The sequence below is a fragment of the Aquarana catesbeiana genome, linkage group LG10, assembly GCF_042186555.1.
Source record: "Aquarana catesbeiana isolate 2022-GZ linkage group LG10, ASM4218655v1, whole genome shotgun sequence".
NCBI lineage: Eukaryota > Metazoa > Chordata > Amphibia > Anura > Ranidae > Aquarana > Aquarana catesbeiana.
The window spans coordinates 88,404,958-88,427,946 of NC_133333.1; the positions used below are offsets into that span (position 1 = coordinate 88,404,958).

Below are 22,989 nucleotides of genomic sequence, written 5' to 3' on the forward strand. Positions count from 1 at the left end.
GTACCCAAACAAGATTTATGTCCTTTTTTCCCCACAAATAGAACTTTCTTTTGGTAGTATTTGATCACCTCTGCGGTTATTTATAAACAAAAAAAGAGCAACAATTTTGAAAAAAAAAAACACAATATTTTGTACTTTTTGCTATAATAAATATCCAAAAAAAAATAAATGTCTTCATCTGTTTAGGCCGATATGTATTTTTCTACATAAAAAATAAATAAAATTTTTTCGATAAGCGTATATTGATTGATTTGCGCAAAAGTTATAGCGTTCGCAAAATAGGGGATAGATTTATGTAATTTTTATTATTATTTTTTTTTTACTAGTAATGGTGGTGATCTGGGTTTTTTTCGGGCCTGTGACATTGCGGCGGACAGATCGGACACTTTTGACACTTTTTTGGGACCACTGACATTTATACAGCAATCACACACACATCCCCGTTCTCGTTCTGTCACGAGCGATCGTGGGTGCCCGGCAGACATCGCGCCCACAAATTGGCTTCAGGGACATGCTGCGGGCGCGCGCCTGCAATAGCGCCTTAAAGAGCCGACGTATACCTACGGCGATTTGCGCAGCCGTGCCAACCTGCCGCAGTATGACTGCGACGGCTGGTCAGCTAGTGGTTAATAAACGGGTATCCGACTTTGATCCTAACAATACCAGGCTCTTTGAGTCTGGTATGAATGTTGAGGAGGAACCCCACGCCAAAATAAAAAAAAAAATAAATAAATAAAAACGGCGTGCCCCCCCCCCCCAAAATCCATACCAAACCCTTATCCGAGCACGCAGCCCGGAAGGTCAGGAAAGGGGGGGGGGAGAGAGACAAACGAGCGCCCCCCCCCCCCTGGACCATACCAGGCCACATGCCCTCAACATGGGGGGGTGGGTGCTTTGGGAGCAGGGGGAGCTCTGCGCCCCCCCCCACCCCAAAGCACCTTGTCCACATGTTGATGGACAAGGGCCTCTTCCCCACAACCCTGGGTCTCTTCCAGACAACAACCCTTATCGAAAACTGGAAGCCCCCTTTAACAAGTGGGACCCTAGATCCCGGCCCCCCACCCTATGTGGATGAGTATGGGGTACATTGTACACCTACCCATTCACCCAAAAAGTGTCAAAAAGAAAAAAACATCCTCTCCACGGCAGGTGCTAGCGTCGGAAGAAGAACCAGCAGAGGAAGAAGACAGAGGAGAAAAGAACTGGGAGGAAAGACCGGCAGCGGAAGAAGACATCACTGCAGCGAGAAGAACCGGAGGATGAAGACATCACCAGAGGGAGAAGAAATCGGAGGGTGCTGTGTGCTGGTTTTATTTCTTTTTGACACTTTTTTGGATGAATGGCCCAAAAAATGGCACTTCCAAATTTCGATAAGCCCCCTGCCCGCAGACCCCCACAACCACCTCCCAGGGTTGTGGGGAAGAGGCCCTTGTCACTCGCTTATTTCCCCCCCCCCCCCCTTTCCTGACCTGCAGGGCTGTGTGCTCAGATAAGGGTCTAGTATGAATTTTAGGGGGGCCCCACACCGTTTTTTTTTTTTTGGATGGGGGTTCCCCTTAAAATCGGTATGGTCTTGGGGGGGGGGGGGGGACACTATGGCGTTTCTATTTAAATTTTGGTGTGGGGTTTCCCCTCAATATCCATACCTGACCCAAAGGGCTGTTTTTTTTTTTGGCGTGGGGTTCCCCTTCGAGATCCACAGAGCATGCCAAAGTTAGATTAGTTAAGATGATGACCCGACTTTGATCCGACTTCAATGATATTCAATAGGCTGAAGTAGGACCAAAGAAGTGCAGGAACCTTTTTCAAAGTTGGACTGACTTGTGTCAGACAAGTTAAGATGGAAATCATTGATTTATGCACATCATGCGACATGTGCGACCAAAGTCGGAGCATATGTGGTAGTTGTGTGAACCCGGCCTAACTGTCCGAATTTTCGATTCAGGTATGGCCAGTTTTATCCTTCAAAGAGTATCCAAAGACAATCCTTTTAAGGTAAGTGTGCAGAAGAGTCAGACCTGTCAGGCTTTTACTGCTGTCTGTGTCTCTGCTGGGGAGGATTCACCCACACTTTCTATCCTGGTGATCATTATCACTGGGCCAGAAAATTATGGAAAAGCCAAACAGTGTTTGCCTTTAGGCCCCTTTCACACTGAAAAGTTGCGCAACTTTGCCACGATTTTGCTGCGACTTGAAGCAATGTCTATGTAATATTGAGGTCTATGGACCTCAAGTCACATCAAAGTCGAACCAAAGTAGTGCAGGGACTACTTTGAAGTCACACAGATATGACTGGTACTCATTCGAAATCATGGGGACTTGTTATGTGACTTTGCAGTCCCAAGTTGCAGGACAAGTTGCACAAGTGTGAAAAGGGCCTTAGCTACACATTATTGCTTAGATGAGCTGTGTGCATATAGTGATGTGACAGTTGGCTGTCTTCTATTCCACTTTCTGGCTAAATTTCCCCTATGTCTCTGACTGTCCCAGTATGTCTACAGCCAGCGTCCTGATCAGTAGAGGAAGAATCAATAAAAAGCAGCTGTGTGGCGATAGTACATTTTACTCAGTTAACTGCACTATGAACTTTCTCTGCGTGGTGTTTTCCTGCATACATCTTACAGTCACACAAATCCTTGGTTTGTGCTTCTTAATAGAAGGACTGAGAGAACATTGTTTCAGAAAGCCATTGTAACACCTTTGATTCTGATACTCGCTCTCTCAGTGCAAGAGAATGACAGAATAGGATTAGATGCTGTAAATAAGATAACTTAGACTTTTTGTTAAATGAGGTACACTATATTTAAAAAAACCTGTTTAGTTTTGATGTAAAATGCAAACTCATGCCTTTTACAAACTATGTTTCAGAAAACATTTTAAAGTCTTCAGGGCACAAGGTGAATTACAATTATTATAGTTTAGAATTTTTTTATCATTTCACACCTTTTGTTTGTGTATTTCTTCATCTCTTTTCTGTTTTAGTTGTTTGATTTGAACTTGCAGGTGTTTTTCTGACTGGGTCTGTCTGTCCAGCACCTCTTGGTAACTCTTCCTTAGATGTTCTCTGCAGCTGAAGAGTTGCTTCTGCATGGTGAAGACATTAACAAAGAAGCATAGGTACCACACATCAACCTAAACCAAAAATACACAGACAAATACTACACACTCACCAGGACCTCCTCAGTCTCCCCATCTGTGACGGTCTCAGCATCTTGCTTACTTTTATACTCTGTCTAGGGGAAAGAGTTAACAATTACATACAAAAGCTTCATAAATATAACATCATGTAATATTTAAAAGAAGTACAGCCAAAGCTTGTTTGGCTGTACTTCTATGACCCATATTCAGATGACAGCAGGCTTCACAACTGACGCCACAGAGCCAGTCTAGACTGGGGAAAGATCACCACCATATGGTCAGGATCCACCTAGATACCTAGACTGGCACCTGACTCAGGCTCTCGGTTAGCCGCTAAAAGCCTGAGCCAGTCACTCCTGCCCCCTCCACAGCCCAGGGGCGGATCCAGAGTCTAGTCTCAGGAGGGGCACTGGCAGAAAAAAAGGTGTTGCTTACAGGGCCAGATTAAGAGCAACATGGGCCTGGTGCTAAGGATTTTGGTGGGCCTTTTTATGGAAATAAATAAAATGAAAACACAAACAATTTTTTGTTAAATTTAAATTAAAGAGAGAGAGGGGTGTGAGACAGTGGTTGAGAGGGGGGGGGTGATAGCGAGATGGGGGGGGGGTTGAAAGAGAGGGGATGAGAGGGAGGGGGAAAGAGAGAGAAAGGGGGCGAGAGAGAGGAGACGAGAGAGAGGGGACGAGAGAGAGGGGGTGAGAGAGAGGGGACGAGAGAGAGGGTGAGAAAAAGGGGAATAGAGGGTGAAAGAGAGAGACAGGGTGGTAGGGGGTGAGAGAGAGAACAGGGCGAAAGAGAGGGGATGAGAGAGAGAGAGGGGGTGAGGGGGGTGAAAGAGAGAGGGGGGTGGGAGTGAGTGGGTGAGTCTGTGGGAGGCACAGCGACAGCATAGTACATAACACGAGGGGGGGGGAATAGCACAGTACATTACATGGTTGGCGCAACACATTACATGGTGGATACATGGATATAGCACATTTAATGGTGGGCAAAGCACAGTACATTACATGGTGGGCACAGCACATTACACGGTTGGCACTGCCCAATGCAGCACATTACAAGGTAGGCACAGTTCATTATATGGTGGGCACAGCACATGACATGGTTGGTACTACACAACACAGCACATTGCATGGTGGGCAAAACACAGCACATGCACACGGTGGGAACGGGACCTTATATGATGGGCACAGCACATGACATGGTAGGCACTGCACATTACAAGTGGGCACTGCACATTATATGGTGGGCACAGCACATTATATGGTGGGTACTGCACATGGCATGGTGGGCACTGCACAGCACATGACAAGGTGGGCACTGCATGACACCACATGACATGGTGGGCACTGCACGACACAGCACATTACATTGTGAGCACAGCACATTAAATGGTGGACACCGCACATGACATGGTGAGCCCTGCACAGTACATTCCATTGTGGGTACTGCGCGGCACATGGCATGGTGGACAATGTACAGCACATTACATGGTGAGTACAGCACATTAGATGGTAGGCACTGCATGGTGCAGCACATGACATGGTGGGCACAACACAGCACATGACATGGTGGGCACTGCACATGACATGGTGGGCACTGCATGGCACAGCACATTACATGGTGGGTACAGCGCATTACATGGTGGGCACTGCATGGCACAGCACATGACGTGGTGGTCACAGCGCATTACATGGTGGGCACTGAATGGCACAGCACATTACATGGTGGGCACAACACATTACATGGAGGGCACTGCATGGCATAGCACATTTCATGGTGGGCAATGCAACTGCACATTACATGTTAGGAACTGCACATGACATGGTGGGCACTGCTGAACAGCACAGCACATTACACAGTGGGCACAACACACTACATGCTGGACACAACACATGGCAGGGTGGGCACAGCACATGACATGGTGGGAACTGCACATGACATGGTGGGCACTGCATGGCACAGCACATTACATGGTGGGATCACTGCATGGCACAGCACATGACATGGTGGACACTGCACATTACATGGCGGGCACTGAATGGCACAGCCCATGACATGGTGGGCATTGCACATGACATGGTGGGCACTGGATGGCACATCACATGACATGGTGTGCACTGCACATTACATAGCGGGCATTGCAAGGCACAGCACATGACATGGTGGGCACTGCACATTACATGGCGGGCACTGAATGGCACAGCCCATGACATGGTGGGCATTGCACATGACATGGTGGGCACTGGATGGCACATCACATGACATGGTGTGCACTGCACATTACATGGCGGGCACAGTGCATGACATGGCGGGCACTGCATGGCATATCACATGACATGGTGGGAACTGCACATTACATGGTGGGCACTGCATGGCACATCACATGACATGGTGGGCACTGCACATTACATGGTGGACACTGCAAGGCACAGCACATGACATGGTGGGCACTGCAAGGCACAGCACGACATAGGGGGCACTGCACATCACATGAAGGGCAATGCAATGCACAGCACATGACATAGTGGGCACAGCACATTACATGGGGGCACTGCAATGCACATGACATGACATGGTGGGCACAGCACATTACATGGGGGCACTGCAATGCACATGACATGACATGGTGGGCACAGCACATTACATGGGGGCACTGCAAGGCACAGCACAACATAGTGGGCACTGCAATGCACAGCACATGACATGGTGGGCACTGGGCACAAGAGAGCACATTACATGGGGGGAAGCTGGCAGTCTGTCCCCTAGCACAATAATTACACAACACCTCCCTAACAAATGTACTAACCTTATCATAACAGCATGTAAGATGTCCTTCCTCCCGAGCTCCTGCTGGTTAGGAGAACATCAGCACCCCTCCCCCAGACAGCTCCCAGACACTGAGGATCTGTGTCAGTGTAACAGATGCTGTGATAGGAGTCAGGCATCGGTAGGCATGCTGTTTGCATATGTTAAGGGAAAAGTGGCATGCATAGTGCATACAATCCTCTCACCTCTCTACAGCCAAGGAAGTTCCCCTCACTCACTCACGCCACGCTGGAGCTGTCCCTGGAGAAGATAGAGGGAGGAGGTGGGTGGAGCCAACATTCACACACTAGGCGTGGAGGAGGAAGAAGTTAAATCCTCCTCTGCTCGCTCCACTCTGAAAGCTGAGACCTCCCTCTCCTCCTCCTTGGCTCTGACATGACATCGCTGGTTGCTACACGCCAGGCGGGCAGGCGTAAGCAACCAGTGAGAGTCCAGGCCAGAAGCGTGGCCGTTCAACAACACTGGCGCTGCTGCTGATTCTAAACAATGAGAGAGACACTCGGCAGTCAGTAATATTTCTCGGGGGGAGCAATTGCCCCCCCCTGGATCCGCCCCTGCCACAGCCTAGCACTCTAGTGAATGCGGCGGAGGGGGAGAGCAGACAGCGGTGGCTGAATGTCACCAGCTCTCTGCTCACAGAGCGATCATCAGTGTTTAATCGCTTGGTTCTCAGTCTTAAAGTCGACGGGGGACAGTTGCAGCATCGGACCATGCTGTATCCACCTATGCAAGTCTGCTTTAAAAAAAAAAATAAAAATGAATAAAAAAAATAAAATAAAATAAAAACGTCTCTTTTAAAGCAGTAGAAATATGTCTACGTGATCATAAAAATTCATGTAAGGTTTAACATAATTTAACTCCAGCTGTTTTTAATTTTTCCAAATCTGCATTAAAGAAATATTTGGTAAACTTGCCATGAAAGTCCCTGTTCAGGCTCTTTATGGTAAAGTGTGACAATTATGCTTTATTTGTGCATCTGTGTTGTCACTCTGCCAAATGCACCTGCGATGGAGACTACAAGCAGCTATGCTGACACACATTGCCGAGGCAGGGTCCAATATTGTCACTATCATGAAGCCGGTTCAGAACAAGAATGTGCAGCTGATACAGGATTCGGTGAATGTAGACAGAAACTGATTGAAATAGGCTGAAGGACATCAACTGCACTGAGATGCAAAAAAAGGTGAAAAACAACATTATTTTATGGCACAGATAAATGTCAGTGCTTTAGCAAACTACATGTCTTCGGTGAATGTAGACAGAAACTGATTGAAATAGGCTGAAGGACATCAACTGCACTGAGATGCAAAAAAAGGTGATGGTTATGGTTTAGATTTACTATAAAGCCCCAATCCAGGCACCAGAGGAAAAAATACCCTGGTAGTGTGGTCTCCCCTTACTGCAAGAGTTATATGCTCATTAAATATAGGGGTTAGAGGAATAAGGTGTAATACCTTAATTCCCTACTTCAGCAGACTTCCTCCATGCTATGCAGCCAGTTTTTTGGTTGTGGAATAGCAAGGTATTGGATATAAAGTCTGCATAGTTGCCAACATTGTGAAAAAATGTATAGGGACACTTTTTTGTATGTAGGCGGAGTCTTATTATTAATTGGGAGGGGGGGGCATTCGTTTGACTTGCGTGGTAAGAAAAATGAAGCAAAGCGCGCAGTGGCAAAAAATTGGCATGGTTTAAACAAAATATTGGGCGTGGCTCAAAGGGGTGTGGTTAGAGTCTGAGATGAGAGAGAGAGAGAGAGAGAGAGAGAGAGAGAGAGAGAGAGAGAGAGAGAGAGAAAGAGAAAGAGAAAGAGAAAGAGAGAGAGAGAGAGAAAGCGAAAAGAAAAGAAAGAAAGAGAGATGGAGGGACAGCAGGCCCAGATCCTACACCACAATAGCAACATGTGTATTCCAGATAGTTTAACAATCAGCAGATAAAGATACTCTAAACACCTGGTGTTAGCGGTTCAATCATCACGGCACCATGGTTGATAAGGTGTCAGGATAATTGAAGTGCATTATTTCTATTATTACACTGTAATATAAAATGAAATTGTTCAACTCACCATAATGCAGAATCAGTGGGAGCCCTGAGTGTGTCACTTGCCACGTCGCCTGCCACCAGATGCCATCAGGTGTCCCCAGCAGAGTCCCTCATTAAACCAGGCATTGCCAGCAGTGTCCCTCCTTACATCAGGTGTCACCAGCAGATTCTTTCCTTACATCAGGTGTCCCCCGTAGAGTCCCTCCTTTACACCATTGCCTGGGATGCAAAAGTGTGCTAAAGGTTTGTTTGTCTTGATGGGGTTAAGTGCATGGAGGGAATGGAGGTGACTCGAGGGTCCCAGAACTCTGGCTGGGGAAGATACTGTCACCCCTCTTCACCTGGGTGTGGGCTGCACCCCGGTAGCAACGCCATTTGGTCTCTGTGCTATTTACAGAAGAAGACCAGCTCGTGCATCCCGCAGGGAAGACCCAAGAGGCGGAGCCTGGGTTCCACCACTTGTTTCTTCCTCACGATAGCTGGTCTTCTGTAAAATGGCGGCCAGCAGAGACAATTCACCAGTGGCGGCTGCTGCGAAAATCCGGGAAAACACAGATTTCCCGGGACATACAGTAAGACCGGGACAAAGGTCTATATACCGGGAACGTCCCAAGAAATACGGGACAGTTGGCAACTATAAGACTGTATGCCCTACAAGTGATCTATGGATCAAGAGATTGGAGTGCACATTAAACTCTATTCCAGAATACCTAAACAGAATTCCTCACCTGCACAGAAATGCTCTTGGTTTGATATTCACTCTGATTTTCTCCATTTTGGGTCGTCAGTGGTTGGCAATGGTCTTTTTCTGTGTCCAGCTGGCATCCAATGTCACCTTCAGGACTGTGAGTTTCTAACATTTTACCAGCTATGGATAGGTCAGCTTTTCTGGTGTCAAATTAACCACACCTGTAAATTCAAATTGTAGAAGTTGTTTCATATACATTGATTATGTCAAATGGTTTAGGGGAAATAAAATAACGATAGCACTACAGTGTCTGACTGTCCTCTGTGGTAACACAGCACTCCCCAATACCACCCAAAAAGCGGCAAAAGGACCTTCTTCCCATTGTTCCTATTTGTTTATCTGACTAGTGTTCCATACAGAGATACACTAGAATTTATATAAGAATATAATGTCTTCTTATGTAGGCTCAGTTACAGGCTTTAGTCTAAATATGGTGCTCCAGGTCAATTCTGAAATTTCAGCAGAATGGAGGCCTATTTTTTGAAGAGACTGGTTCTTGTGGGGTTGGGTTTTCAGCATGCCTGGGAGAAACGTAATGTTATGTTTGTATGTACCCAAACCTTTCAGTGATTAAGATCTACCTGGACAACATGGAGGAAATCAAAAATTTCCAATGGGGTGGAGGGCAGCACCCTTTTTTTGAAAAACAAAAAAACTATCAAGCCCCCCTACAGTAGACTCTGCCCACCCCCTTCACATCAACCGCCCCCCAGTGTAGTGCCCACCCCCATAGCAGTGTCCTCTGCCCGCTTCACATCGCCCCTCCCCACTGTAGTGTACATCCCTCCAAAGAAGGCATCCTCTGCCCCCCTTCTCATCACCTCGCCCCTCCCCCCTCCTTAAAGCAATGTCCTTTCTCCCCTTCACATCACCCACCCCCCTGTAGTGTCCACTGCCCACCATAGCAGTGTGCTCTGCCCTACCCCCCCCCCCAAAGCAGTGTCCAGGGCAGTACAGCAGAACGGAGTGAGGGAGGCAGCACAGCACTGGACGGAGGGCAGGAGCTGCCGGGGTTAACTTTTCATATTAACATGCTGGTGATTGGTTGCTAGGACCGCCCGGCATCTTAGCAACCAATCACCTGCTAGTTGACTCAAAAGGATAACTTAAGAATCTCCCACCATACCTTATATCCAGTAATGTGTTGCCTCCCGCTCTCTGCTCTGCAGTGAAGATGACAACGGTGGAGGCTGGGGCTAAAGACCAGCAAAGCAGGGTTAGGTTTGCAATCTACCTGTCGGCTGACTGCTGTCTTAGGCTTGCAGACCCCGGTTTTAGAGGATGCCTTCCCTTGCTTTGCTACTGTCACAGCAAAAATATACAGCACATGCAAAATGCAGTATAAAGGAATAATGTGAGCTGACTAACAATATTAACAGCAAATATGACATTTTAAAGTGGCATGTTCAGCTTTAAGTAACACATGGCCACTGCTTCTATCTCCAGCTTTAGTTTTGAATGCAGAAAATTGGACTTGACCCAGAAGAAATATGTAGAGGCTAACATTATAACTACAACCAGAGTTCTCCTGTTTTAGTTTCTGTGAGAAGAGCACACCACTGAGACAGCATTTCTCACAACCGGAGGGCACTATGGAAGACCTCAATGTCTTAGTTCTTAAAGGGGATTTCAAAACTATTCAGGAGAGGAAAACATTTGAACTAAGTTCTATTTGACACAAAACATAACGACCTAAGTTTAGACCTGGGTTTTCTTACTATTATCCAACATTTGGCATGTCATTTTTTTTGGGGGGGTACCCTTTTTTTCGTGGGACTTCCTGTCCCACTTCCTGCTTCCTATCTTCAGCCGCCTAGACGACTCCTCCTCTCGCCCTAGGCAGCCCCTCCCTTGCCAGCAGTCTTCTGGAACACAACTCAGGTCCCAGAAGATCGGCTGGCCAATAGGAGAGCGCAGCGCAACTCGCGCCCGACCGTGAAGCTGTAAGCTGTCATGGCTGGGTGCCCACAGTTACCATAACGGCGCTGGGGAGAGGAGCTAGCCTCCGGGCGGCCACAACTCTGGACTGTGGGGCAGGTAAGTGTTGGTTTATTAAAAGTCATCAGCTATGCTTTTTGTAGCTGCTGGCTTTTAATAAACTAAAAAATGGGTGGAACTCCGCTTTAAACACTCCTTAGATGAATGTGAAATATCCCATCTATGCAACGTAAAATGCTCTACCAATATTACACCAGTGCAGTCCTATTTTATGTAAATGCACTTCTTTGTGCTTCATGCAAGACTTGTGCTCTCCAAACACTCACCAGAAAGCATGGACCTCATACCCTTCAGCATTAAAATTCTGAATGCACTTGCAGATTTCACCCTCCCAGATAATGACAGCGGTTATATCAACCTCTCCACTCTGGTGTAATATTGGTGGAAAAGCACTTTTTGTTGGATGGATAGGACTTTTCATATTCATCTAAGGACTGTTTAACCACTTAAGGACAGAGCCTCTTTCTGAGATTTGTTGTTTACAAGTTAAAAACTGTTTTTTTTTTGCTAGAAAATTACTTAGAATCCACAAACATTATACATTTTTTTTCTAACACCCTAGAGAATACTTTCTGTCACACCGTATTTGCGCAGTGGTCTTACAAGCGCACTTTTTTTGAAAACAATACACTTTTTTGAATTAAAAAATAAGACAACAGTAAAGTTAGCCCAATTTTTTTTATATTGTGAAAGATGTTATGCCGAGTAAATTGATACCCAACATGTCACGCTTCAAAATTGCGCCTGTTCGTGGAATGGCGACAAACTTCTACCCTTAAAAATCTCCATAGTCAACATTTAAAAAAAATTCTACAGGTTGCATGTTTTGAGTTACAAAAGGGATCTAGGGCTAGAATTATTGCTCTCACTCTACCGATCATGGCAATACCTCACATGTGTGGTTTGAACCGTTTTCATATGCGGGCGCTACTCACGTAGGCGTTCGCTTCTGCACGCGAGCTCGTCAGGACGGGGTGCGTTTAAATTTTTTTTTTTCTTATTTATTTTGCCTTTTATTTATACACTGTTTTAAAAAAAAAAAATGTCATTTAAAAAAATCAATTAAAAAAAAAATAGCCCTTTAAGAGCTGTGGGCGGAAGTGACGTTTTGACGTCCCTTCTGCCCAGCAATTGTATGGAGACGGGTAGAGGCCATCTTCCCCTCACTCTTCTCCATACCTGACAGGAGACAACACGCAATCGCCTCTGCCGATGCCGACGGCTCCGATAAGTGGCGGAGGGCATCGGATCGCGGCGGGAGGGGGGCCCTCTCCCGCCACCGATAAGTGATCTTGCGGCGAATCCGCCACAGAGACCACTTTTATCTTGTAGAGGACCGCCCGCTGAAGAAGAGGATACTGGGGTTATGGCAGCTAGCTGCTGCCATAACAACGATATCCTCCTTCAAACAGCCAACGTAAAACTGCGGTGGGCGGTCCGTAAGTGGTTAATTTACTTTTTCATAGTTGCTTATAAATTTTAAGGATAAGCAGTACAGTACTATTCACGTTAGAATAAGAGGTGGTGACAGTGCTGTGAAAAAACTAGTAAATGTCATCCAATTAACCCAATATAGGTTATTGTTGAATAGCGGTAGTCATATAGTCATACACATATACACTATATTGCCAAAAGTATTGGGACACCCCTCCAAATCATTGGATTCAGGTGTTCCAATCACTTCCATGGCCATAAGCATATAAAATCAAGCACCTAGGCATGCAGACTGCTTCTACAAACATTCGTGAAAGAATGGGTCGCTCTCAGGAGCTCAGTGAATTCAATCGTGGTACCGTGATAGGTTGCCACCTGTGCAATAAGTCCATCTGTTTAATATGCTTGCTATTAAATATTCGACTGTCAACTGTAAGTGGTATAACAAAAGTGTAAGCAACTGGGAACAACAGCAACTCAGTCAGGAAGTGGTAGGTCATGTAAAATGAAAGAGCGGGGTCAGCGCATGCTGAAGCACACAGTGCGCAGAAGTCGACAACTGTCTGCAGAGTCAGTAGCTACAGACCTCCAAACTTTGTGTGGTCTTCCGATTAGTACAATAACAGTGCATAGAGAGCTTCATATAATGAGTTTCCATGGCCGAGCAGCAGCATCCAAGCCTTGCATAACCAAATGCAATGCAAAGCGTTGGATGCAGTGGTGTAAAGTATGCCGCCATTGGACTCTAGAGCAGTGGAGACGTGTTCTCTGGAGTGACGAATTACGCTTCTCTGTCTGGCAATCTGATGGACATGTCTGGGTTTGGTGGTTGCCAGGAGAACTGTACTTGCCTGACTGCATTGTGCCAAGTGTAAAGTTTGGTGGAGGGGGGATTATGGTGTGGGATTGTTTTTCGGGGGTTGGGCTTGGCCCCCTTGTTCCAGTGAAGGGAATTCTTAAGGCGTCAACATACCAAGACATTTTGGACAATTTCATGCTCCCAATTTTGTGGGAACAGTTTGGGGATGATGCTGTCCCAACGTGACTGCGCACCAGTGCACAAAACAAGGCCCATAAAGGCCTGGGTGAGTGAGTTTGGGGTGGAGGAACTCGAGTGGCCTGCACAGAGCCCTGACCTTAACCCGAAAGAACACCTTTGGGATGAATTAGAGCAGAGACTATGAGCCAGACCTTCTGATCCAATAATAGTGCCTGACCTCACCAATGCGCTTCTGGAAGAATGGTTAAACATTCCATTAGACACACTCCTAACCCTTGTGGACAGCCTTCCCAGAAGAATATGAAGCTGATATAGCGGTGAAGGGTGGGCCAACTCAATACTGAACCCTACAGACTTATGCCCCGTACACACGGTCGGATTTTCCGATGGAAAATGTCCGATCGGAGCGTGTTGTCGGAAATTCCGACCATGTGTGGGCGCCATCGGACATTTTCCATCGGATTTTCCGACACACAAAGTTGGAGAGCAGGAGATAAAATTTTCCGACAACAAAATCCGATCGCGTCAATTCCAACCGTGTGTGGCCTGTTCCGACGCACAAAGTGCCACGCATGCTCAGAAGAAATTCCGACACGGGACAGCTCGTTCTGGTAAACTTAGCATTCGCAATGGATACAGCACTTTCGTCACGCTGCAATGTTAAAAATGGTTTAATACAGCGCACTCTCTTCTTCTTTATAATGTGACAAGAATTAAGTAGTTATGATGCTCATATTCACACACACTTCTCACAAACTTCTTTCGTTACTATTTATCGGGATTCCCTCAATATATTTTGATTTCTCACATCTGACAACATATTTTTGTATATTTTTTTTTTTTTGCCTTTAATGTAGAATCTTTTTTTGTGTTTCTCTTTTTTTTTTTTTTTTTTGGTGATTTTGATTTGTACTCCCGAAAATGTTTGTGTGTTTTTTGTGACAAGTTCCCACAACACCATTGGTATGTTGTTCTATTTAATCTGTAGGAGATTGTTTCGTGTTGTTGTCCCTTGTTAATTTCACATTTTATGTTAGAAATGTACCTGAATCGTCACCAACAAATTGTCCTTTTTGGATGAAAACACACACAGGACAGTAGAATTTACCTAAAAAAATGTTATTAAGGGGTCACAACTATAAAAAAACAAAGAGGGAGGCAACGCTGGAGAAACTGCAGAAGTGGGCGAAGCTTTGGACCCCCAGGGCAGACATCAATTATTTAAAAGCAAAATTGGTGGCCTGAGGAGTCCATATCTAAGGGAGGGCAGTGTGGTCCAGAAGTCCCAGAGATCCGGAAAGCAGCAGATGACATCTGTGTCCCCAGGCTGTGGTCATACGAGAGACTGCATCTTCTGTCAGACCAGACTGAACCCAGGGTCATCACTCTCTGGTCTTCTTTCCACGCCTCCTTCCACGTGGTGGCTCTGGTGGTGGAGTTGTGGCAGCAGGAGGAGGAGGAGGAGGATCGTCGATCTCAATGACATCCGTCTTAGGTGTCAGTTCCCCACTCTCCCCCTTACGTAGGACTTTATAAATCAGGTCCTCAGAGAGCTTGCGTTGGCCCTCCTGCATGCCTTCAATTTGGTGGCAGCCATGCAGGCAAAGGCCTCTGCAGGACTGGGGAAGGCTCTGAGGGACGCAGAAGCCTCCTGGATCAGCCTGTATGCTGAATCCTGCACAGGACTGGGAGTGGCCTTCCTGGCCCTTTTGTATGGCAGGTGGAGGGGAGGAACCTGAGACTCAGTCAGGCTGCGACTGGTCCCAGGCTTCTCTTGGCTGACACTTAGCCCCGCCTCCTCCTGGCTGACACTAATCCCCGCCTCCTCCTGGCTGCCACTAATCCCCGCCTCCTCCTGACTGCCACATTCCACAACCTCCTCCTGGCTGAGGTCTTCCTGTGTATGAAAAAGGGACATAGTTTTAGTATTTTTTCCATCAATCACACACAATTTTCACCTCCTGACTGCTGCAAATTGAATGTTAACAAATATAACAGACTATCCTTCTGAGCCCAGCATTTTTCATTCTTGTCCCAATTTTGGGTGCCCACTACTGTCTATTGATATGTAAAACACTTTCAATTAATGATCAATAATAACATCTAGTAAACATCATTTATTTATTGCCCAGAAATCTGTAGAAGAATGCTATACCTGACTCCAGCTGGGCTCCTCCACTTCTTCCTGGCTGGAAGTCCCAGGTTGGACATCAGAAGCCTCAGCTGGTATGGAAGGAAGAGTGGAAGGAAGAGTAGAGAGGGATTCCCTGACTTCAGTGTGGTCTGACAGAAATCGCAGTCTCTCATAGTACCACAGCCTGGGGACATAAATGTCATCTGCTGCAGCTCCGGATCTCTGGGAATCTGTGACCTTCTTGCGCTCCCTAAGATAAGTGCTCCTCAGGCCACCAATTTTAGCTTTTAAATAAGGGATGGTTGCTGTGGGGACCACCGGCTTCACCAACTCCAGCAGTTTCTCCAGCGCTGCCTGCCTCTTTTGTTTATGGTTATAGTGGGGGTGTCTGATCTGCCACAGACAGGGCAGCTCCCTGTACTTGTCAATAAACAGGGGCAGGAAATTGTGGTCGTTGAACCCATCCATTTTCTCTGCAAGACACAACACAAGACAAACCCTAATGTCAGGCCAAATTCCCCTAATCTTGTTACAATATAGGCTTCCATTTCGAAGCAGTATAGGCGCAAGTTTAGATCCTACCTTCGTTATCACGGTCGGCGTCTCCGATGCTCCTTCCTCCGCTCACAGATCGTACGTAAGACACGCGCGTGTTACGATTTATACACACTGCGCATGCGTATAACTCCGCCCGCCCCTGACGTTCTTTCTAGTCTATTCCCCGCCCCTTTTCGTTCGGCGCAGTGGGGGAAGAGCACATGGCAGATAGACAGCAGGATCGTGCTAATTGTAGCAACGAGGAGGAGGAGGAGGAGGAGGAAAGGCCGGAGCCTGAAACGTCCCGATCCAGAAGGAGATTGAAGGACTCAAATATGTCCTTTGGGGAGATGTTGGAGATGGTGGACATCCTGAAGAAGGCCGACTATGATGGAAAGTATGGGCCTTACCCCAACCCCAATGTCCGAAAGGCCAAGATCATGGCGAAAGTGGTCAGGAGTCTGCACCGGAAATTCGGGGTACAACGATCGAAAGATCAGCTCAGGAAGCGGTGGTCGGACCTGAAATTACGAGAACATGAGCAGTACAGAAAGATCCGGAGAGTGCTGCAAAAAAGTAAGTAGTTGTGCTGTGTTCCTATTCTTTTTGTGTTTATTATGTTCGTGCTGCTCCATGTGCTTTTAGGAACTGTTGTACAGTTTAAAATGGCAACTTTCATGTTCATGGGCACATTATTCGTTCGGATCACACATTTTTATTTCGGACTATAAAATACCATTGTTTAGCCCATATGCATTTGGCCACCATTTTGACGCCCTATACTTGGCTTCAAAGAATTGGGTTGTGTAGATGGCTTTGTTACTAGAATGAAATGCAAACTAGATTGTGTGTAAGGAGAGGACACTGAGCAGCTGTTTTAACATCTGGACACTGGAGCACTAGTGTGGGACACAAGAACACCATTTTTATTAGGGGGGGCACACAGGTGCTCCAGTGTATACTATAGGGGGGGTCTCCATCTGTGAAGCTTGTACTAAACAGGTAAAGTATTGCAGGTTGACAAAGGACACTAAAAAAGCTACATCTTGGAACTCGACTAAAATAGATAATTGTAGCCCACTTCCAAGCAATGTTTCATCTTTATAGTTCTGCCATCAAATATCTGTGTGCTAAGTATACCTTTTTTGTTTTACATAGGGGAGAAAAGACTCGGAGGACACCCCTCATCCGAGGAGACCAGAGACCCCCCACCTCTGGAAGAAGGGGAAATCTACCCAACACAAGATGAGCAGGAGAAGACGTGGTGGAACTAGTCAACACAACAGGTGAGTGTCTGCGACCACAGGCTCCGATAAGAGATGGATGGCGGCATTTTTTTGGATACCTAATTTATTTTGGGTTCCTCTCTTTTTAGGTGATCGTGAGGTTGTGGATGAAGATCCTTTCACATCCGAAAGTGCCCAGATCCTGATCGGGGAGATCATGGGGTGTAATTTACAATTGGAAAACATCAAGCAAAACATCAATGATGTTATTCCAAAATATAAAAACAACTTTCTTCTTTTGTCTGCTACAATGTGCGAAATGTTTTTGTGATTTTTCCCAAAGCCAAATTTGGAGGATGCACACAGTGTGCCAACATGTGCTATCTGCCATCACGGAATGGACGCGTTTTGGGGGTGCAACCCCTTCCTCAATAATAAAGTAGCGGTGAGGAAGGGCTTTCTCCCCCAAAACACGTCCCTTGATCCCCCCTGATGGCAGATAGCACATGTTGACATTGTGAAATTTGTGTGCATCTTCCAAATTTGGCTTTTCCAGGGGTGATTTTCCCCCATCTGAACGCAATATCAAACACAGTTCCTAAATACTGATGTCTGATATTGCCTTCAAGTTCTACCTAATGTGAACTTTGTAAGATCAAGATTTGTGTCTTTCTTGTTGGTTTTACACAGGCCTGTTTTCTATAAAATGGACATTTTGATTTTGGATAATGCCACCACAAAAATTGTTATACAACAAACATGTCGGTTTGTCAGAAAAACCTTTGGTAAATGCACATGTGATTGTGCAGGTATTAAAAAGATTGTTCATCAAGAATGTGTGGATTATTGTCTCAACGCTACAACACTTTTGGGGTGATGTAATTGTTGTTTTATGAGAAAATGGGGGTAATTTCCTAAGGGGAAATCCACTTTGCACTACAAGTGCAGTTTCAGTGCAGTTGCAAGTGCACTTGTAGTGAAAAGTGTCTTTGCATTTAGTAAATAACAGTCAACAGTGCTTTGTATAAGGTTACACAATCACGACATTTTCTGGACTCCACACATTTCTGTCAGGGTCAGCTCAAACAAACACAAGCAGTAAATGTCCACAAAGAAGAGCCTGGGAGGAGATGCCTGTCGAGAACTTGAGGTCCTGCAGACTTCTCCCTGTGGCCAAACACCGCAGGGTAGCGACGAGCCTCTGCTCCGGAGTGATGGCTTGCCTCATGCAGGTATCCTGCCTGCTGATATAAGGGGTCAGCGAAGCCAACAAACGGTGAAATATGGGGTCCGTCATCCTGAGAAAGTTCCTGAAATCATCAGGATTATTCTCACGGATCTCACGGAGCAAAGGCATATGACAGAACTGGTCACGCTGAAGCAACCAATTCTTGGTCCATGAACTCCTCCCCACCCTGTTCATGGACTGGACTTGTGTCAAGGTAAGGACCCCAACACCAAGCCCCCGCACAGCACGAACTGTACGAGGAGTACGCATACGAAACATGGCTAGAAAACGGTCGGCTGCTCAGAACAACGTAACAGAACGCACTGAAGAACAGCAAGGCCTGTGAAGAGCGACCGGAAAACCAGTAACGAACGAACAAGAATACAATGACTACCTAAAGTCACGCGGAACTTGCTGCACGCACTGAAGAGCAGATACAAACCCACAAGCACAAACTGAACGGCAGAAAACGATCTGAAAGCCACGAGTCTGAAAAAGCGCGAATTGTCTCTCACCAAACTTTTACTAACACGAGATTAGCAAAAGGAGCCCAAAGGGTGCCGCGCTTGGTTCTGAACCGGCCTTTTCTAGTCTCGTCGTACGTGGTGTACGTGACCGCGTGGTTGTCGATCGGAAATTCCGACAACTTTGTGCGACCGTGTGTAGGCAAAACAAGTTTGAGCCAACATCCGCCGGAAAAAATCCTAGGATTTTGTTGTCGGAATGTCCGAACAAAGTCCAACCGTGTGTACGGAGCATAAGGCTGGGATGCCATTAAAGTTCATGTGTGTGTAAAGGCAGGTGTCCCAGTACTTTTGCCAATATAGTGTTTAGGTAATTGTTTGTACACTGGACACATTTATTAATTACACAAGTACACATAAGAAACATTGCAGGGGTGTATATACAGTGCCTTGAACATTTTTCCACATTTTGTCATTTTACAACCAAAAATGTAAATGTATTTTATTGGGATTTTATGTGATAGACCAACACAAAGTGGAACATAATTGTGAAGTGGAAGGAAAATGAGAAATAGTTTTACATTTTTTTTTTACAAATAAATATCTGAAAAGTGTGATGTGCATTTGTATTCCGCCCCCTTTACTCTAAAAGCCCTAACTAAAATCTAGTGAAACCAATTGCCTTCAGAAGTCATCTAATTAGTAAATAGAGTCCACCTGTGTGTAATTTAATCTCAGCATAAATATAGTTGTTCTGTGAAGCCCTCTGAGGTTTGTTAGAGAACCTTAGTGAACAAACAGCATCATGAAGGCCAAGGAACACACAAGGCAGGTCAGGGATAAAGTTGTGGAGAAGTTTAAAGCAGGATTAGGTTATAAAAAAATCCCAAGCTTTGAACATCTCATGGAGCACTGTTCAATTCATCATCGGAAAATTGAAAGAGTATGGCACAACTGCAAGCCTACCAAGACATGGCCTTTATGGTAGAGTGGCAAGAAGAAAGCCATAAGAAGTTCTGTTTGCAGTTTGTGAAAAACCATGTGGGGGACACAGCAAACATGTGATGTGGAAGAAGGTGCTCTGGTCAGATGAGACCACAAATTTACTTTTTTGGCCTAAAAGCAAAACACGATGTGTGGCGGAGAAGTTACACTGCACATCACCCTGAACACACCATCAGGGACAGGGAAGCTGGTCAGAGTTGATAGGAAGATGGATGGAGCCAAATACAGGGCAATCTAGAAGAAAACCTGTTAGAGCTTGCAAAAGACTTGAGACTGGGGCGGAGGTTCATCTTCAAACAGGGCAATGACCCTAAGGCTCCATTCACATCTTGGCGTTCTGAATTACCACGATTCGAAATAGCGGCAAATTGCATTCCCTGTCACTTCCAATGGCACCTAGATGGCGGAGAAGTACATGAACTTCTTTTGGGTGACAGGCGTCCCGCGATTCTGTTTGCGCAATTTTACTGCAATTGTTGCCCGACGAATTGCGGCAAAATTGTGCCACAAACTGGGTGCCATTGGAAGTGACAGGGAGCGCATGGGCGTGCAGTGTTTTGCTGCTATTTCGAATTGCTAACGGAATCGCGGTGATTCCATCTGCCATTCAGAATGCCAAGATGTGAACGGAGCCTAAAAGGAGTTTTAAAGTCTCAAGGTTTTTCACCTTAATGCATTCTATGCATTAAAGTGCAAAACCTTCTGTTCTGCAGCCCCCCCTTTTCTTACCTTAACCCGATCGTTCCAGTGTTGAGGACAAACCCAGCAGCTCCAGCCACTGTCCTGGGTTCTCATTGGATAGATTGATAGCAGCGGGAGCTGCTGTCAATCAAATCCAGTGACGCGGGAGTCGGGACCGAGTCCTGCTGTCTGTGTCAATGGATGCAGCAGCAGGACTCGGGAGCGCGCCCGCACGAGTGCCCCCATGGAAAGCGGCTTTCTGTGGGGACACTCGATGAAAAGGAGGAGCCAGGAGCACCGCCAGGGGACCCCAGAAAAAGAGCATCGGGGCCGATCTGTGCAAAACCCTTGCACAGAGCAGGTAAGTATAACATGTTTTTTATTAGTATTATTTTTTTTCTTATAAATAACAAAGAAAACCTTTACGATCACTTTAACATACAGCCAGAGCTACAATGGAATGGTTTGGATCAAAGCACATTCATGTGTTAGAATAGCCCAAAGTCCAGACCTAAATCCAATTGAGAATCTGTGCCTAGACTTGAAAATTGCTGTTCACAGATGCTCTCCATTCAATCAGACAGAGCTTGAGCTATTTTGCAAGGATGAATGGGCACAAATGTCACTCTCTAGATGTGCAAAGCTGGTAGAGACATACCCAAAAAGACTTGCAGCTGTAATTGCAGCAAAAGGCGGTTCTACAAAGTATTGACTGAATACAAATGCACACCACACTTTTCAGTGATTTGTAAAAAAATTTGGAAACCATTCATCATTTTCGTTCCACTTCACAAATATGTGCCACTTTGTGTTGGTCTATCACATAAATTAAATTTACATTTTTGGTTGTAACATGACAAAATGTGGAAAATTTCAAGGGATATGAATACTTTTTCAAGGCACTGTATGTATAAATATATACTTTTTTTTTCAGAGCATAGCCCGATGCCCACAATCAGGATGCAGTCACTGGGAACCTGAAGGCTAGTGAAGAACTAGCCAGGGTGAAGATGGCATTGGATCCCTGGACAGGTAAGTGTTACACAGCTACATAGTAGGCGAGGTTGAAAAAAGACACAAGTCCATCAAGTCCAACCTATCTGTGTGATTATATGTCAGTATTACATTGTATATCCCAGTATGTTGCGGTTGTTCAGATGCTTATGTAATAGTTTTTTTAAACTATCGATGCTCCCTGCTGAGACCACCGCCTGTGGAAGGGAATTCCACATCCTTGCCGCTCTTACAGTAAAGAACCCTCTACGTAGTTTAAGGTTAAACCTCTTTTCTTTTAATTGTAATGAGTGGCCACAAGTCTTGTTAAACGTCCCTTCCGTGAAAAAGTTTTATCGCTATTGTGGGGTCACCAGTATAGTATTTGTATATTGAAATCATATCCCCTCTCAAGCGTCTCTTCTCCAGAGAGAATAAGTTCAGTACTCGCAACCTTATAACTAAGATACTCCAAATCCTTTATTAGCTTAGTTGCCCTTCTTTGTATTATTATTATCGCTCCATTTCCAGTACATCCTTCCTGAGGACTGGTGCCCAGAACTGGACAGCATACTCTAGGTGCGGCCGGAACATTGCATGCCATTGCTGAGCCTATCATCTACTAGGACTCCCATGTCCTTTTCCTAGATTCCCCCAGAGGTTCTCCCCCCAGTGTATAGATTGCATTCATATTTTTGCCACCCAAATGCATTATTTTACATTTTTCTACATTAAACCTCATTTGCCATGTAGTTGCCCACCCCATTAATTTGTTCAGATCTTTTTGCAAAGTTTCCACATCCTGCGGAGAAGTTAATGTCCTGCTAAGCTTAGTATTGTCCGCAAATACAGAGATTGAACTACCACTACCCACCCCTGACCATTCCGAGTACTCCCCATGTATCATTATCCTCTGAACTCGCCCTTGTAGCCAGTTTTCAATCTATGTACTCACCCTATGGTCCATGTCAAAGGACCTTATTTTGTACAGTAACCGTTTATGGGGAACTGTGTCAAATGCTTTTGCAAAATCCAGATACACCACGTCTACGGACCTTCCTTTATCTAGATGGCAACTCACCTCCTCATAGAAGGTTAATAGATTGGTTTGACAAGAACGATTCTTCATGAATCCATGATGATTACTGCTAATGATACTGTTCTCGTTACTAAAATCTTGTATATAGTCCCTTATCATCCCCTCCAAGAGCTTGCATACTATTAATGTTAGGCTAACTGGTCTGTAATTCCCAGGGATGTATTTTGGGCCCTTTTTAAATATTGGTGCTACATTGGCTTTTCTCCAATCAGCTGGTACCATTCCAGTCAGTAGACTGTCAGTAAAAATTAGGAACAATGGTCTGGCAATTACCTGACTGAGTTCCCCAAGTACCCTCGAATGCAAGCCATCTGGTCCTGGTGATTTATTAATGTTAAGTTTCCCCAAGTCTAATTTTAATTCTGTCCTCTGTTAACCATGGGAGGTGCTTCCTGTGATGTGTCATGAGGATAATCACTGCAGTTTTGGTTA

General features: G+C 45.6%; 1 protein-coding gene across 2 annotated transcripts in view; it reads right to left on the reverse strand.

Moving 5' to 3' along the window:
• RNF214 (ring finger protein 214) overlaps positions 1 to 22,989 on the reverse strand; it is a 120,880-nt gene that overhangs the window by 79,525 nt on the left and 18,366 nt on the right. Inside the window, exons 2-4 of one of the 2 annotated variants that reach the window (XM_073602369.1) lie at positions 8,739 to 8,919; positions 3,171 to 3,233; positions 2,944 to 3,084 (exon numbers count right to left, since the gene is read on the reverse strand). In XM_073602369.1, coding sequence (XP_073458470.1) covers positions 2,944 to 3,084; positions 3,171 to 3,233; positions 8,739 to 8,870 — 336 coding nt within the window. In that variant the 5' untranslated portion in view covers positions 8,871 to 8,919. The remainder of the gene's footprint in view (positions 1 to 2,943; positions 3,085 to 3,170; positions 3,234 to 8,738; positions 8,920 to 22,989) is intronic. The other variant, XM_073602370.1, reaches the window with a different exon arrangement.